This window comes from Carcharhinus amblyrhynchos, chromosome 2 (assembly GCF_965287045.1).
Source record: "Carcharhinus amblyrhynchos chromosome 2, sCarAmb.v2.hapA, whole genome shotgun sequence".
Classification (NCBI taxonomy): domain Eukaryota; kingdom Metazoa; phylum Chordata; class Chondrichthyes; order Carcharhiniformes; family Carcharhinidae; genus Carcharhinus; species Carcharhinus amblyrhynchos.
Genome location: NC_137325.1, coordinates 148,556,818 through 148,575,366, shown reverse-complemented (window position 1 = coordinate 148,575,366; position 18,549 = coordinate 148,556,818). Strand labels below are relative to the sequence as shown.

The 18,549-nt window shown below is 45.8% G+C and overlaps 1 protein-coding gene across 1 annotated transcript; it reads left to right on the top strand.

The window, feature by feature from the left end:
• Positions 1–237: 237 nt before the first annotated feature.
• Positions 238–18,146, top strand: LOC145360035 (fucolectin-like). The gene is made up of 6 exons (XM_080214936.1): positions 238–287; positions 1,044–1,111; positions 3,056–3,119; positions 12,313–12,657; positions 13,163–13,335; positions 18,017–18,146. The coding sequence occupies exons 1-5, from the start codon at positions 238–240 to the stop codon at positions 13,320–13,322; spliced, it is 687 nt and encodes a 228-aa protein (XP_080071062.1). The 3' UTR covers positions 13,323–13,335; positions 18,017–18,146.
• Positions 18,147–18,549: the final 403 nt, after the last annotated feature.

Below are 18,549 nucleotides of genomic sequence, written 5' to 3'. Positions count from 1 at the left end.
TTTTGGTAGGCAAGGGGATTAAGGGTTATGGGGAGAAAGCAGGAAAGTGGAACTGAGCCACTTCAGATCAGCCATGATCTTATTGAATAGCGGGGCAGGCTCCAGGGGCTAGATGGCCTACTCCTGCTCCTATTTCTTATGTTCTTACAAAAAATGTGAATAGATTGTGTACCTTATGAATATCCCCCGAATTTAGTTGTAGGGATGAGTTTAGGATTTACCTGAATGGACGTAATGATGTCCTTTCACATTAAAACCCGAAGCCAGGACATTCAGGCTGATGTCAGGTAACACTGCTTAACATACAGGGGAATGGAAATCTGGCAATCTGTCCCCCCAAAAAAGCTGTGGATGTCGGGGATCAATTGGAGCTTTCAAAACAGAGATGGGTCATTTCTTTTCTTGTACAAGAGCATTAAGAGACATAGAGGAAAGGTTGGTTGATGGATATCAACCATGATTTGATTGAAAGTTAGAACAGGCTTGACGGGCCAAATGGCCTCTCCTAAGCACAGAGGCCTTTAAGTCAGCATAGAAAAAGAGTTACTAATTGGGTGGGAGAAGAAAGTTTTGGGTGGTTTGGACACAACTTTGCAGTGATATTGCAGGGATTAATCCACACTGTGATTGAATGAGACTAGAGAAATATTAAAGATGCACAAAAGAAGGAATTTGGACAAAGAGAATTGTAAAAGAACACAGAACATAGACAGACTCAAAATAAAATATTGAAAAAGGATCAGCTGATGAGGAAAGCTGTAAGCTGAAGGGTTGATAGTCTTTCCTGAGGTTCAGGTTGGCTCATATTGCTCTAACAATATAGCTGGAATTCTCCACCAGTTCTTGCCAGCAGGAACCTCTGCTGAGAGTCTCCTGGCAGACGGGGGTGCATAGAGCAGGAAACTCAATCGACAGCGGTGGGATCAGAAAATCCTGCCAGGATGTGGCAGGCCACATCGACCACGGCGTGGGGAATATCATTTGTGTAGTGAGGAAATTTACATTGCAACCTAATTTGAAAGGTCTTGTGTTTTGTTCCTGAGGATGAAGATTATCATGTTGTCTACAGTTCTTTGCATTGCTCTGATCGTCAAATTTGGACATGCACAAGGTAAGAATGCCAGAATTGCTGTCAAAATTTTTTGAAAATGTCACAAGAATAATTGGTGAAGGAAGGGTGGTGCATGTATTTTAGATGGACTTTAGTAAGGCGTTTGACAAGGTCCCACATGGCAGACTGGTACAAAAACCAAAATCACATGGGATTCGGAGTGGACTGGCTAACTGGATACAGAACTGGTTTGGTTACTGAAGACAGAGTAGCGGTGGAAGGGTGTTTTTCAGAATGGAGATCTGTGGATAGTGGTGTTCTGCAGGGATCAGTGCTGGGACCTCTACTGTATGATTTGATTTGATTTATTATTGTCACATGTATTAACGTACAGTGAAAATTGTTTCTTGCACACTATACAAAGCATACCATTCATAGAGAAGGAAAGGAGCGAGTGTAGAATGTAGTGTTACAGTCATAGCTAGGGTGTCGAGAAAGATCAATTTGATGTGAGGCAGGTCCATTCAAAAGTCTGACAGCAGCAGGGAAGAAGCTGTTCTTGAGTCGATTGGCACGTGATCTCAAGACGTTTGTATCTTTTTCCTGACAGAAGGAGGTGGAAGAGAGAATGTCCGAGGTGTGTGGGGTCCTTAATTATGCTGGCTGCTTTTTCAACACAGTGGGAAGCGTAGACAAAGTCAACGGACGGGAGGCTGGTTTGTGTGACGGATTGGGCTACATTCACGATCCTTTGTAGTTTCTTGCGGTCTTGGGTAGAGCAGGAACCAGACCAAGCTGTGATACAACCAGAAATAATGCTTTCTATGGTGCATCTGTAAACGTTGGTGAGAGTCGTAGCTGACATGTTAAATTTCCTTAGTCTCCTGAGAAAGTAGAGGCGTTGGTGGACTTTCTTAACTATAGTAGGTTGTTGGTGATCTGGACGCCTAAAAACACCATTTCTACTTCGTCCCCACTGATGTAGACAGGAGCATGTTCTCCTTTATGTTTCCTGAAGTTAATGACAATCTCCTTCCTTCTGTTGACATTGAGGGAGAGATTATTGTTGCACCAGCTCATCAGACTCTGTATCGAATGATCTGGAGGAAAATGTGGGTGGTCTGATTCGTAAATTTGTGGATGACATGAAGATTAGTGGATTGTTGATAGTGCCAGGGATTGTCAGAGGATACAACAGGATATCGACAGATCGGAGACTTGGGCACAGAAATGGCAGATGGAATTTAATCCAGACAAATGCAAGATGATGCATTTTGGAGGTTCAAATTTAGAATGTGAATTATACTCTAAATGGCAGAACCCTTAGGAACAGTAACATACAGAGGGATCTGGGCATGCAAGTCCACAGTTCCCTAAAAGAAACAACACCCTTATGGTATGCTTGTCTTCATCAGCCAGGGCACTGAGCACAGGAGTTGGGAAATCATGTTGCAGCTATATAAAACCTTGGTAAGGTCACATTTGAAGTATTGTGCGCAGTTCTGGTCACCACGTTACCAGAAGGATGTGGAAGCTTTGGAGAGAGTGCAAAGAAGGTTCACCAGGATGTTGCCCAGTCTCGAGGGTGTTGGCTGTGAGGAGAGGTTGAATAAACTGGGATTGTTTTCACTGGAAAGACGGAGGCTGAGGGGAGACGTAAAAGAGGTCTTCAAAATGATGAGAGGCAGAGACAGGGTGGATAGTCAGAGGCTTTTTCCCAGGGTGCAAGTGTCAATTACACAGGGACGCAGGTTCAAGGTGAGAATTGTGGGGGAGGTTTTTCACGCAGAGAGTGGTGGGTGCCTGGAACGCGCTGCCAGAGGAGGTGGTGGAAGCAGGCACATTAGCAACATTTAAGAGGCATCTGGATGGATACACGAATAGGGAGGGAATAGAGGGATACGGACTGAGTAAGGGCAGAAGGTTTTTTTAAGTTTAGTTAGGACATCATGATTGGCATGGGCTTTAAGGGTCTGTTTCTGTGCTGTGCTCTGTTGCTCTTAGAAATCCAATTCCTGGTCCAGAATTTCTCTGAGTTCTGGAGGTTTGCCTGGGAGTATCCTGCTTGGTGAGGCTTTGTAGGTTACTTATAATCTTGCAGCTAGGAACAGGCCCTTCAGCCCTCCAAGCCTGCACCGATCATCTGCCCGACTTAACTAAAATGCCCTACCCTTCTAGGGACCATATCCCTCGACTCGGGAGGGTTTAAACTAGAATGGCAATGGGGTGGGAACCAGAGCAGTAGGTCAGCAGGAGAAATAATGTATGAGGCAGATTTTTGACACAAAGGGTAGTCGCTGCCAGGGGAGGTAGTGGAAAAGATTTGATATTGTGTTTTAAGGGTCATCTGGACAAACATATGAATAGGATGGGAGTCGAGGGATATGGTCCCCAGAAGGGTAGGGGGTTTCAGTTCAGTCAGGCAGATGGTTGGTGCAGGCTTGGAGGGCCAAAGGGCCTGTTCCTGTGCTGGAATTTTCTTGTTCTTTCTTCTGAAAGCTACAGACTAAGGCCAGTAAGATTAAAAGGAAGTGCAGGCAGGGAGTAGTTCCTGAACACAGTGGGACTGGTGGTCTGAAGAACATTTGTTTCAATGCAAGAACTATACCAGGTAAGGCAGATGGCCGTAGAGCTTGGATTAGTGCTTGGAACTATAATGTTGTTGTTATTACAAAGACTTGGTTAAGGGAAGGACAGATTGACGGCTAAGCATTCCAGGATACAGATGTTTCAGGTGGGATAGAGGGGGATGTAAAAGGGGTGAGGGAGTTACACTACTGGTTAAGGAGAATATCACAGCATTACTCCGGGAGGACACCTCAGAGGGTTCATACAGCGAGGCAATATGGATAGAGCTCAGGAATAGGAAGGGTGCAGTCACAATGTTGGGGGTTTACTATAGGCCTCCCAACTGCCAGCCGGAGATAGAGGAACAGATATGTAGGCAGATTTTGGAAAGATACAAAAACAACAGGATTTGTTGTGGTGGGAGATTTTAGCTTTCCCTATATTTACGGGAACTCACTTAGTGCTGGGGCATGGATGGGGCAGAACTAGGAAAGAGAATTAGGGAGGACTTCTTGAAATACAATGCAGATAGTCCAACTACGGAAGGGGCCATACTGGACCTGGTATTGGGGAATGAGCCCGGCCAGGTGGTCGATGTTTCAGTAGGGAAGCAGTTCGGAAACAGTGACCACAATTCAGTAAGATTTAAGGTACTGATGGATAAAGATAAGTGTAGTCCTCAAGTGGAGGTGCTGAACTGGAGGAAGACAAGCCAACCAGGAGCGAGAGCACACTCCTGCATTGGGGAGGAACCTCAGTTGGAGTCAGAGGGCAGGGAGTGCAATTCGTAAAATCCAAAAGGCTAAGGATAGATGAAGCGCTTGAAGAATACAAAGAACGTAGAGAAGAACTTAAGGAAGGAGTTAGGCCATGAAAAGTCATTGGCAAACATGATTAAGGAAAATCCTAAGACATTTTGTACAGTTGCAACTGTACAAAACTCTGGTGCGGCCGCACTTGGAGTATTGTGTGCAGTTCTGGTCCCCACATTATAGGAAGGATGTGGAGGCATTGGAGAGGGTGCAGAGGAGGTTTACCAGGATGTTGCCTGGTATGGAGGAGAGGTCCTATGAGGAGAGACTGAGGGATTTGAGGTTGTTTTCGTTCGAAAGAAGGCGGCTAAGAGGGGACCTTATTGAAACATATAAGATGATTAGAGGTTTAGATAGGGTGGACAGTGATAGCCTTTTTCCTCGGATGGAGAAAGCTAGCACGAGGGGGCATAGCTTTAAATTAAGGGGTGGTAGTTATAGGATGGATGTCAGAGGTAGGTTCTTTACCCAGAGGGTGGTGAAGGATTGGAACGCCCTGCCTGCTGCAGTTGTAAATGCGCCTAGTTTGGGGGCGTATAAGAGATCCGTGGATAGGTTTATGGATGGAAAGGGATTGGTTTAGGTTAGAGGGTCATTGCTTTTTAATTGGTCGGCGCAACATTGTGGGCCGAAGGGCCTGTTCTGCGCTGTAATGTTCTATGTTCTATTTTATACATATATAAAGAGCAAGAGGGAAAGGGTTGGCCCACTCAAAGATAGAGGAGGGAATCTATGCATGGAAACCGAGAAAATGGGCAAAATACTAAATGGATTTTTTGCCTCATTATTCAGCAAAAAGAGGGACTTGATGGATGAGGAACCTAGGGTAGAGTGTGCAGATATTCTGGATCATGTTGATATCAAAAAGGAGGGGTGTGGGGCAGCTTAAAAAACATTAAAGTAGGTAATTCCCCAGGGCCTGATGGGACTTACCCCAGAATACTGAGAGACACGGGAGGAAATTGCTGGAGCCTTGAGAGAAATCTTTGTATCTTCACTGGCTACAGGGGAGGTCCAGAAGATTGGAGAATAGCCAATGTTGTTCCTTTGTTTAATAAGGGCAGCAGGGATAATCCAGGAAATTCTAGGCCGGTGAGCCTTGCGTCAGTCATAGGAAAATTACTGGAAAAGATTCTGAGGGACAGGATTTACTCACATTTGAAAACAAATGGAATTATTAGTGATAGACAGCATGGTTTTGTAAAGAGGAGTCATGCCTCTAACTTGATTGGGTTTTCCAGGAAGTGACGAAAATGATAGATGAGGGAAAGGCAGTGGATGTTGTTGACATGGACTTCAGTAAAGCCTTTGACAAGGTCCCTCATGGTAGACTGGTACAAAAGGTGAAGTCACACCAGATCAGAGGGAAGCTGGCAAGGTGGATACAGAACTGGCTTGGCCATAGAAGATAGAGGGTAGCAGCAGAGGGGGTGCTTTCCTGAATGGAAGGCTGTGACTAGTGGTGTTCCACAGGGATCAGTGCTGGAACCTTTGTTGTTTGTAGTAAATATAAATGATTTGGAGGAAAATGTAGCAGGTCTGATTGGTAAGTTCGCAGACAACACAAAAATTGGTGGAGTTGCGGACAGTGAAGAGGATTGTCAGAGGATACAGCAAGATATAGATCGGTTGGAGACTTGGGCAGAGAAATGGCAGATGGAGTTTAATCCAGACAAGTGTGATGTAATGCATTTTGGAAGCTCCAATGTATGTAGGAATTATACAGTAACCCTTAGGAGTATTGACAGACAGAGGGATCTGGGCATAAATGTCCACCGATCACTGAAAGTGGCAATGCCGGTGGAGAACATAGAACATAGAACATTACAGCGCGGAACAGGCCCTTCGGCCCACAATGTTGCGCCGACCAGTCTTATTTTTAAAAAAAAACATTGACCCACTAATCTAAACCAATCCCTTTTCGTCCATAAACCTATCCACGGATCTCTTAAACGCCCCCAAACTAGGCGCATTTACAACTGCAGCAGGCAGGGCATTCCAGTCCCTCACCACCCTCTGGGTAAAGAACCTGCCCCTGACATCCGTCCTATAACTACCCCCCCTTAATTTAAAGCCATGCCCCCTCGTGCTAGCTTTCTCCATCCGAGGAAAAAGGCTATCACCATCCACCCTATCTAAACCTCTAATCATCTTATATGTTTCAATAAGATCCCCTCTTAGCCGCCTTCTTTCCAGTGAAAACAACCCCAAATCCCTCAGTCTCTCCTCGTAGGACCTCCCCTGCATACCAGGCAACATCCTGGTAAACCTCCTCTGCACCCTCTCCAAAGCCTCCACATCCTTCCTGTAATGTGGGGACCAGAACTGCACACAGTACTCCAAGTGCGGCCGCACCAGAGTTGTGTACAGTTGCAACATGACGCTGCGACTCCTAAATTCAATCCCCCTACCAATAAACGCCAAGACCCCGTAGAAGGTAGTCAAGAAGACATACGGCATGCTTACCTTCATCGGTCAGGGCATTGAATATAAAAATTGGCAGGTCATGCTGCAGCTGTACAGAATCTTAGTTAGGCCACATTTCGAATATATTCTAAATTCTGGTTGTCATACTACCAGAAGGATGTGGATGCTTTGGCGAGGGTACAGAAGAGGTTTACCAGGATGTCACCTGGTATGGAGGGCATTAGCTATGAGGAGAGGTTGGATAAACTGGGTTTTTCTCACTGAAACGATGGAGGTTGAGGGGTGACCTGACAGAAGTTTACAAGATTATGAGAGGCATGGACAGAATGGATTGTCAGATGCTCTTTCCTCGGATAGAAAAGAAAAACTTCCTAGGGGACAGATGTTTAAGGTGCATGGGGAAAAGTTTAGAGGAGATGTGCGAGGCAAGCTTTTTTTACATAGAGGGTGGTGAATGTCTGGAACATGCTGCCCAGGGAAGTGGTGGGAGCAGATACGATAGCGACATTTAAGGGGCAACTAGATGAATAGAAGAATAGGATGGGAATGGAAGGATACAGCCTCTGTAAGTGCATATGGTTTTAGTTTAGGCAGGCATCATGATCGGCGCAGGCGTGGAGGGCTATTCCTGTGCTGTACTCTTCTTTGTCCTTTGCACAAATAACTAACAGTATTTCCATTAAAAGGGAGATTTAAACTTTAATTTTATTAAATTTCTCTCTGCTCAGGGAATGATCCATTGGCTTATCCAAACCTCATCACCCCTCTCCTCAGAAACTAATTCTTGCCCCACATTTACACACAGCACCCTTTCACCCTCCCTTTCCTCGCCCATGTCCTTGAATGTGTTGCTGCGTCCCAAATCCATGACAACAATCCTGGGAATTTCACATTGAATCCCTCCATTGGCTTCTGTCCAATGCACATTCCTAAATTAGCCATTGAAAAGTTACAGCACAGAAGGAGGCCATTCGGCCCATCTTATTATACATGTCAGACTGAGGATAGACGTGTCCTCCAGTGTCCTTTCCAATCACACCTTCCTGCACCCGGCCCATTGCCCTGTAGCTAACAGCACTCAAGGTGCAGATCCAGGTTCTTTATAAAAGAGTTTAGGGTCTCTGTCTCCACCACAAACTCAGGCAGCAAATTCCAGATACCCAACACCCTCTGCGTAAAAAAGTTCTTCCTCAAGTTCCCTCCACACCTCCTGCCGCTTATCATGGATTTCTGTCCCCTGGTTCTAGAATTCTCCACTGAGGGAAACAGTTTTATCCTGTTCACTCCGTCCCTTCCCCTGATAATTCATAACATCTTTATCAAATCACCTCTCAATCTTTGTTCCAAGGAAAATGGCTTTTATCAAAGTCACCATTACATCCTGTGTGATTTTGAGAAAAGTAAAGTATTCCTCCCTATCCTTCTCGACCAGTCTGCAGCTTTTGACACGGTGACCACACTATCCCCCTTCAACACTGTCACCCAGCTGGGTGGGACTGCTGTCACCCTGTGCCATTCCTATCTATCTGATCACAGCTGGAATGGCTTCTCTTCCTGCTCCCACACTGATAGTTCTGGTATCTGCAGCAATTTATCCTTGGCCTCTGCTTACTTCACATCTACGTGAAGGAGTGCAGAGATTTTGGATTGTTGTGGGGTGGAGGAGGATTACAGAGGTCGGGGTGGAATTTTATGGCCCCTCCCGCCAGCAGCCAGCAGGATTTGCTGGCCATTAGAAAGTCTCACTGCATTTCATGGGTTCTGCTCCTACTGCATTCTGCTCAGGGTGTGGAGCGACTGTGGAATCACAGAATTGTTACAGCACAGAGGGAGGCCATTCAGCCCATAATGTACGCACCAGCTCTCTAGAAGAGAAATGAACCTAATAGTATATTACGTGATAATAGTAATAATAATGAACTTGCAGTATAATTTGGATAAATGTGAAGTTTTTCACTTTGGAAGCAAAAACAAGAAGGCAGATTACTACCTGAATGGCTGTAAATTGGGAGAGGGGAGTGTGCAGAGGGATCTGGGTGTCCTTGTGCACCAGTCACTGAAGGTAAGCATGCAGGTACAGCAGGCGGTAAAGAAGGTAAATGGCATAGAACATAGAACATAGAACACTACAGCACAAACAGGCCCTTTGGCCCACGAGTTGCGTCGATCACATCAACACCGACCAATCCATAGACCTATCTATAACCCCCAATCCCATTAAATCCCATATACTCATCCAGAAGTCTTTTAAAAGACCCCAGCGAGTTCGGCTCCACCACCACCGATGGCAGCCGATTCCATTCACTCACCACCCTCTGAGTGAAAAACTTACCCCTAACATCACTTCTGTACTTGCCTCCCCACACCTTAAAACTGTGTCCTCTCGTAGCGACCATTTCAACCCGGGGAAATAGCCTCCGAGAATCCACCCTATCTATTCCTCTCAACATTTTATAAACTTCTATCAGGTCGCCTCTCAACCTTCGTCTCTCCAGGGAGAAGAGTCCCAGCTCCCTCAACCTAACTTCATAAGGCATGCCTCCCAGTCCAGGCAACATCCTTGTAAATCTCCTCTGTACCCTTTCAATAGCTTCTACATCCTCCCTATAGTGAGGCGACCAGAACTGCGCACAGTACTCCAAGTGAGGCCTGACAAGGGTCTTATAAAGTTGCAGCATTACCTCCCGACTCCTAAACTCAATCCCTCGATTAATGAAGGCCAGTACACCATACGCCTTCTTGACCACATCCTCCACCTGCGAGGCCGATTTAAGAGTCCTGTGGACCCGGACCCCAAGATCCTTCTGCTCTTCAACACTACTAAGACTCCTGCCCTTGATAGTGTACTCGTTCATCCCATTGGTCCTGCCAAAATGGACGACTACACATTTATCCACATTGAAGTCCATCTGCCACTTCTCCGCCCAGTCCTGCATCCTATTTATGTCCTGCTGCAACTTCTGACATCCTTCCAGACCATCCACAACACCACCGACCTTCGTGTCATCAGCGAACTTACTAACCCATCCCTCCACTTCCTCATCTAGGTCATTTATGAAAATGACAAACAGCAAGGGTCCCAGAACAGATCCCTGGGGCACTCCACTGGTGACTGACCTCCATGCAGAAAAAGACCCATCCACAACCACTCTCTGCCTTCTGCAGGCAAGCCAGTTCTGGATCTACAAGGCCAAAGCCCCTTGGATCCCATGCCCTCTCACCTTCTCAAGAAGTCTTGCATGGGGGACCTTATCAAACGCATGTTAGAACATAGAACATAGAACATTACAGCGCAGTACAGGCCCTTCGGCCCTCGATGTTGCGCCGACCAGTGGAACCAATCTAATGACCCTCTAACCTAAACTATTCCAATGTTATCCATATGCCCATCCACTGACCATTTGAATGCCCTTAAAGTTGGCGAGTTCACAACTGCTGCAGGCAGGGCATTCCACGCCTTTACTACCCTCTGAGTAAAGAACCAACCTCTGACATCCGTCCTATAATTACCACCCCTTAATTTAAAGCTATGTCCCCTCGTGTTAGCCATCACCATTCGAGGAAAAAGGCTCTCACTGTCCACCCTATCCAATCCTCTGATCATCTTATATGCCTCAATTAGGTCACCTCGTAACCTTCTTCTCTCCAATGAAAATAACCTCAAGTTCCTCAGCCTTTCCTCATAAGACCTTCCCACCATACCAGGCAACATCCTGGTAAACCTCCTCTGCACCCTTTCCAATGCTTCCACATCTTTCTTATAATGCAGCGACCAGAACTGTACGCAATACTCCAAGTGCGGCCGCACCAGAGTTTTGTACAGTTGTAACATGACCTCACGGCTCCGAAATTCAATCCCTCTACCAATAAAAGCTAACACACCGTATGCCTTCTTAACCACCTTATCAACCTGGGTGCCAACTTTCAGGGAGCTATGCACATGTACCCCAAGATCTCTCTGCTCGTCAACACTACTAAGAGTCACTCCATTAGCCCTATACTCTGTACTCCTGTTATTCTTACCAAAGTGAATCACCTCACACTTTTCCGTATTAAACTCCATCTGCCACCTCTCGGCCCAGCTCTGCAGCTTATCTATGTCCCTCTGCAAACTGTAACATCCATCCTCACTGTCTACAACTCCTCCGACTTTGGTGTCGTCAGCAAATTTACTAATCCATCCTTCTACACCCTCATCCAGGTCATTTATAAAAATGACAAACAGCAGTGGTCCCAAAACAGATCCTTGAGGTACACCACTTCCTTCATTGTGAGAGGTTTTGAGTACAGGAACAGGGATGTGCTGTTACAATTACACAGGGCCTTGGTGAGGCCACACCTAGAGTATTGTGTGCAGTTCTGGTCTCCTTTTCTGAGGAAGGATGTTCTTGCTCTCGAGGGAGTGCAGTGAAGGTTTACCAGGCTGATTCCGGGGATGGTGGGACTGATGTTTGAGGAGAGATTGACGAGGTTAGGATTGTTTTCACTGGAGTTCAGACAAATGAGGGGGGGAATCTCATAGAGACTTATAAAATTATGACAGGACTAGACAGGGTAGATGCAGGGAGGATATTCCCGATGGTGAGGGAGACCAGAACCAAGGTCTGAGGATTCAGGTTAGACCACTTAGGACAGAGATTTCTTCACCCAGAGAGCGGTGACCCTGTGGAATTCATTACCACAGGAAGTAGTTGATGCCAAAACATTGAATGTATTCAAGAGGCAGGGCTGGATATAGCACTGTGCTGTAAAGGCTTATATTAACACTGCAATGAAGTTACTGTGAAATTCCCCTAGTCGCCACAGTTGAGCGCTTGTCCAGGGTAATGCACCCTAACCAGCACGTCTTTCAGAATGTGAGAGGAAACCGGAGTACCCGGAGGAAACTCATACAGACACGGTGAGAACATGCAAACTCCACACAGACAGTGACCCAAGCCAGGGATTGAACCTCAGACTGTAGTGCTGTGAAGCAGCAGCGCTAACCACTAAGCTACTGTGCCACACCCCCACCCCCCCACCCGAGTACCTTCTCAATGGAGAGAGAGGTAATGATGCAGAGAGGTTTAGGGCCCTCTGTTTGAAATCATCCAAAACTCTGCTGCCCATGATTCAAATCACAGCGAGTCCTGTTCACCCATCACCCCATGCACTCGCTCGCTTATACTGTCTCCCAGTTCAGCAGTGTCTCAATTTGAAATTCCTCATCAGTTTTCAACTCTTTTCATGGTTTCCTCCCACCCCTATCTCCATAATCTCCATAGCCCTCCAAGATAGCTGTGTTGCTCAATTCCAGCCACTCAAATATTCCTGATCCGGTGTCATTAACACTCAATTCATTCTCCAGAAAAATCCAGCCCAATATTGTCCAAATTCTCAGCTCAAAGCTTTCTGCTGCTCCCATGGATTCTCTAGTAGCTCTCGGATGGACAGTTTGCTCCACATTTCCTGCAGTGAAATCCGTCAATGTGGGAATCACGGTGTGAGAGAATTCAGTCAGTGTTTTCTTCTTTCAGTGAATCTATCCGGCTCATGTCGAGCTACACAGTCCAGTCTCTATGACTATCGTGGCCTTGCGATGAATGCTGTCGATGGAAACCTGAATTCCAATTACATGAAAGCATCCTGCACGTCAACGCAGTCAGATATGAATCCTTGGTGGAGAGCAGATTTACGCAGGTCACGTGGCATACACTCCATCAGAATCACCAACAGAAGGGATTGTTGCTCTCAACGTCTTAATGGAGCAGAAATTAGGATTGGAGACTCGCTGGACAATAATGGCAACAACAACCCTAAGTAAGGTGGAGAAGAGGGCAAGGTCGGTGTTTATACTGAGGGGTGAGGGCAGGGGCCAGGGTCCCCAGTAATTGTGTTGGCGTTGGGCTGGGACTAATGGATGGCTGTGTTGGGAACGTAAGTTGTACAAACTGCAATTAACTATTGCAGTATTTCACACAACAAACATCATTACAAAATGTAACTGCTCAATTATCCCATTGCTGTTGGTGGGATCTTCCTGTACTACATTTGGCTACTATGTCACAGCAGTGACGACAGATTAAAAAGTACTGAATAAACTGTGGAACACGTCATTCTATCCTGAGGCAGTGAAAGCTCCTGTAGAAATATAAACCTACCTCTCTCTAGAACTCTACTCAATCTATTGGTGCGAAATTCACTCCTGTGAAGCGTTTGGGGACATTTGATACTTTTGATGGTTGTTATTATTTGGAGATGTTACTAATGGCTGTGCTGAACATTCATGGAGCTGTCCACATGGTGCATATATTCTGTTTTTCAGGTGTGCCACCATCAAATCAGCTGGACACTCTGAAACCTTCGAGTGTGGCGGCATGCAGGGGCGTTACGTAAATATCCTCATCCCAGGAAGAAGGGAATATCTGACTCTCTGTGAAGTAGAGATTTTCGGGACCCAGGAGGGAGGGGTTGACTGCTTGTGAGGGTCTCCTGTTGGTAAGTAAAATTGCTTTGCCTTTGAACCACTGGACACTCTGCATCCCCCTTTTCCCTCTTGGATCCTGGTGTTTATTCCAGTCCACATTCCCATCCCATTGCCATTTTGTCTCCTTACCTGCCCGCCCCAGTAACACTAGCCTGAGGCCATGGATCTGGTTGCAGGGTTTGGAGCCTCTCAGTGACCACTCCCTCAAACAGCAGATGGATTGATTGGTGAGGAGCTGGTTTAATGTCCTTTGAGCCATCGGGTAACAACTCATAGAAACATTGAAAATAGGAGCAGGAAGAGGCCATTCGGCCCCGTGAACCTGTTCCACCATTCAACATGATCGTAGCCAATCCTTTGTGTCGTGCTGTCCCCACACCCTTTGAAGCATTTAGAATGTGGAAACCTATCTCTCTCCCTCTTAAATATACCCAGTGATTGGCCTCCACAGCTTTCTGAGGTAGAGAATTCCACAGGTTCACCACCCTGAGTGAAGGAATTTCTCCTCATCTCGATCCTTAATGACCTCCTCCCTGTCCTGAGACTGTGACCCCCTGTTCTAGATTCACAACCCCCAGCCAGAGGAAACATCATCCCTGCATCCAGTCTGTCCAGTTCTATCAGAATCTCATATGTTTCAGTGAGAACCCATTCCATTTTTTTAAACTGCAGAGAGTACAAGTCCAGTCAATCCAATCTCTCCTCCTCTGGCAATCCTGCCATTCCAAGAATCAGTCTGGCGAATCCTCAGTGCTCTCCTTCTATGGCAGTTATATCCTTGCTTAGATAAGGAGACTAAAATTGCATACAATACTCCAGGTATGGTCTCGCCAAAGCCCTGCAAAGCTGCATTAAGACATCCTTGCTCCTGTACTCAAGTCCTCTTGCAATACAGGCCATCAGACCATTTGTCTCCCTGTCTGCTTGCTGTACCTGTCTGCTGGCTTTCAGTGACTGTGTTCTCAGACACCTGGTCCCTTTGTATGTCAACGTATCCCAATCTATTACCATTTAAATAATAGGCTGCCATTCTGATGTTCCATCGAAAGTGAATACCCTCACATTTATCCAGGTTATACTCCATCTGTCAGGTGTTTTCCCAATCACTCAACTTGTCAAAATTACCTAAATGATCAGGGGAGCTCAGTTTGAATTCCTGGTTTTGTTCAGTGGTGGGGTTACTGTTTGTCTCAATGTCTTGGGAAATAATGGAGCTGAGCACTGAGGGGAATCTGAAATAAATTGCCTTGGGCTATCTCCCTAATCTGCTACAAAAAGTATCAAGCCTGTAGATTGGCAGCAGCTCAGAAATCAGCAAAGGAGGACAAAGAGATTGTTTAAGAGGGGGGAAAGTAGAGTGAAAATAAGCTTGCAACATAAAAGTGGTCTGTAAAGGCTCCAGTAAGTGTATAAAAAGAACAAAATTAGTAAAGACAATTGTAGGTGCCTTACAGCCTGAAACAAGAACATTTATAATAGAGAACAAGGAAATGGCATAAGAACATAAGAAATAGAAGCAGGAGTAGGCCATCTAGCCCCTCGAGCCTGCCCCGCCATTCAATAAGATCATGGCTGATCTGTTGTGTCTCAGTTCCACATTCCTGCCCTCTCCCCATAACCCTTAATCCCCTCGCTTATCAAAAACCCATCAACCCGCGTCTTAAAAATATTTAGTGAGGCAGCCTCCACCACTTCAACGGGCAGAGAATTCCAGAGATTCACCACCCTTTGAGTGAAGAAGTTCCTCCTCAACTCCGTTCTAAACCGCCCCCCCCTTTATCTTGAGGCTGTGCCCCCTAGTCCTACTGTCCTTTCTGAGCGGAAAGAGCCTCTCCACCTCTATCCTATCCATCCCATTCATCATCTTATATGTCTCAATGAGATCTCCCCTCATTCTTCTAAACTCTAACGAGTACAAGCCTAGTTTATTCAGCCTCTCCTCATAGTTCACAGAGATTTCATTCATGGCAGAGATTTCATTCTGTCTTCATGGAGAAAGACACAAATAACTTTCCAAAAATGCTAAGGTTTATGAGATGGACGAATTGCAGGAAATTAGTATGACAAAGAAAAATTCCTATCACATTTGGAATACTGTGTATAGTTCTGGTCACCCTATTATAGAACATAGAACAGTACAGGACAATACAGGCCCTTCGGCCCTCGATGTTGTGTCGAGCTATGTCCAAACCCATGATCAAGCTGTCCACTCCCTATCATTCTGGTGTGCTCCATGTGCCTATCCAATAACCACTTGAAAGTTCCTAAAGTGTCCGACTCCACTATCACAGCAGGCAGTGCATTCCACACCCCAACCACTCTCTGAGTAAAGAATCTACCCTCGGACATCCCTCCTATATCTCCCACCATGAACCTTATAGTTATGCCCCCTAGTAACAGCTACATCCACCCGAGGAAATAGTATCTGCATGTCCACTCTATCTATCCCCCTCATCTTCTTATAAACCTCTATTAAGGTGCCTCTCATCTTCCTCCACTCTAAAGAGAAAAGCCCCAGCTCCCTCAACCTTTCCTCATAAAATCTACCCTCCAAACCAGGCAGCATCCTGGTAAATCTCCTCTGCACTCTCTCCAATGTTTCCACATCCTTCTTATAGTGAGGTGGCCGGAGCTGCACACAATATTCCAAATGTGGTCTCACCAGCGTCCAGTATGGTTGCAGCACTATCGTGTCTGCCTGTACACTCCTGCGACCTTGATACTTTCCTCAGTACCTTGCGACCCTCAACAATGGCTTTTGGACTACATCTCATTTTCCCACCCCCCTGACAAATTAGTCTAAACCCCTCCGAAGAGCTGATGCAAATTTCCCTCCCAGGATGTTAGTGCCCTATTGTATTATAGAAAGGATATTATGAAACTAGAAAGAGTACAGAAAAGATTTACTCGGATGCCACCGGGACTTGATGGATTGAGGAGAGGCTGGATAGAGTCTGGAGCATCGGAAACTTAGGGGTGGCCTTACAGAGGTCTATAAAATAATGAGGGGCACAGATCAGCTAGATAGTCAACATTTTTTCCCAAAGATAGGGGTGTCTAAAACTAGAGGGCAGAGGTTTAAGGTGAGAGGGGAGAGATACAAAAGCGTTCAGAGAGGCAATTTATTCACACAGAGGATGGTGAGTGTCAGGAACAAGCTGCCAGATATAGTAGTTGAGGCAGATACAATTTTGACTTTTATAAAGCATTTTGTCAGTTACATGGGTACGATAGGTATGGAGGGATATGGGCCAAATGTGGGCAATTGGAATTAGTTTAGGGGTTAGCTTAAAGCGGAATGGGCAAGTTGGGCCGAAGGGCCTGTTCCATGCTGTAAACCTCTATGACTCTATTCTCGCCTCAGAAAGGTTGAGAAGCCTTGGGGGGGATCAGTGCCCGCAGGAGGTCCCATTCCTTTATCACACTGTGCTTCCTGTAATATACAGACCCCACTGAAGTAACTACTTGATATTAAAAGATTCTAAATCCCTCCAAGGCCTTGCCCTCCCTATGTTTGTAACATCTTTCATCCTTCAAGGGATAATTAGGGATGGGTAATAAATGCTGGTCTAGGCAGTGACACCCACATCCTGTAAACAAATAAAAAAACCTCTCGCCCTCCCTTACTTCCTTTTAGAAATGCCATAAATCCTACTCCTTCTGACCTGATATCTCATAGTAGCATAGGCTATTTGGCCCATCAAGTCTGCATCGACTATCCGACAGAGCAGCTTACCCAGGAACCCTCCCACCCTATCCCTGTAACTCTGCATATTTTGTCCACTAATCCCCTTAACCTAAACATCTTGGAATACTAATGGACAATTATCATAGCCAATCCAATTAACCAGCATGTCTTTAGAGTGTGAGAGGAAATGCGCACCAACACGGGTAGAATATGCAAACTCCACACGGTCGACCAAGCCGGGAATCATACCTGAGTCCTTGGCGTTGTGGGCAGCAGTTCTCACAGCTGTGCACCGTGCTGGGGGGGATCTCATTTTGTGGCTTGGAGTTAAATTCACTTTATGTCCTTACAAACATTTTATGAGGTTGTCTGATGTTATCAGTGCTATATAAATATATATTGCTGTTGTTGCTCCCAGTAACCATCACAGGGGTCAATGCCACCATAAGGAGGAATGATGGGATTGTGTAATGAGCTCTTAAGTATCTGTGACTGATCACCTTGCATTGGCAGGTCCAATGGGATGTAGGAGTATAATATCAAGGGTAAGACTCTTAGCAGTGTAGAGGATCAGAAGGACCTTGGCGTCTGGGTCCATCGGACTCTTAAATTGGCCTCGCAGGTGGAGGATGTGGTCAAGAAGGCGTATGGTGTACTGGCCTTCATTAATCAAGGGATTGCGTTTAGGAGTCGGGAGGTAACGCTGCAGCCTCAAGATAAGGGGGGTGCAGTTTAGAACGGAGTTGAGGAGGAACTTCTTCACTCAAAGGGTGGTGAGTCTCTGGAATTCTCTGCCTGTTGAAGCGGTGGAGGCTACCTCGCTGAATAGGTTTCTGACAGACAAGGGGATTAAGGGTTATGGGGAGAAAGCAGGAAAGTGGAACTGAGCCATGACAGATCAGCCATGATGTTATTGAATGGCGGGGCACGCTCGAGAGGCTAGATGGCCTACTCCTGCTCCTACTTCTTATGTTCTTTTGATTGTGATTCATTGTTTTTCTCAGAATTATCGACTGCAGTGATGAAAGTTATCAGGAATTCATGATGCCACTTGGATCTCTGAATTAAACGGATGTGGAATCAGCGAATCACAGGAAATGTACACAATCCCTAACTTTCTGCATGTCCATAAAATAAAACAAGTCAATGAAAACCTGGCTGTTTGTCTTTCAATAAATGTACACAGGGCAGAAATGTGAGTGGACCAATCACAGAAGGGAATCCAGAAGAACTGATTTCTATCAAATGTTTTGTTGTTTTCTGTTTGCTCCACGTTAGTGAGACAGAAATTTCATTCTCTTCCATACTTATCCTGTCATTTATCACATTATTGTTTAAAAAAAACCATCAAATCCCTATGGGTTAGAAGGAGGCCATTCAGCCTACCATGTCTGCACCAAATTCTCATAACCCCATGCAACTACCAATCCACCTAGCCTGCACATCTTTAGACCGTGGGAGGAAACCAGAGTATGTGGAGGAAACCCACATAGACATGGGGAGAATGTCCGAATTCCACACATTCAGAGAACAAAGA

Excerpts from the sequence above, each read along its gene's own strand:
- LOC145360035 (XM_080214936.1), top strand. The coding sequence starts at position 238 with ATGTCCTTTCACATTAAAACCCGAAGCCAGGACATTCAGGCTGATGTC. Across the intron at positions 288-1,043 it reads GACATTCAGGCTGATGTCAG|GATGAAGATTATCATGTTGT; the intron begins GTAACACTGCTT and ends TTTGTTCCTGAG. Across the intron at positions 1,112-3,055 it reads CAAATTTGGACATGCACAAG|AAATCCAATTCCTGGTCCAG; the intron begins GTAAGAATGCCA and ends TGTTGCTCTTAG.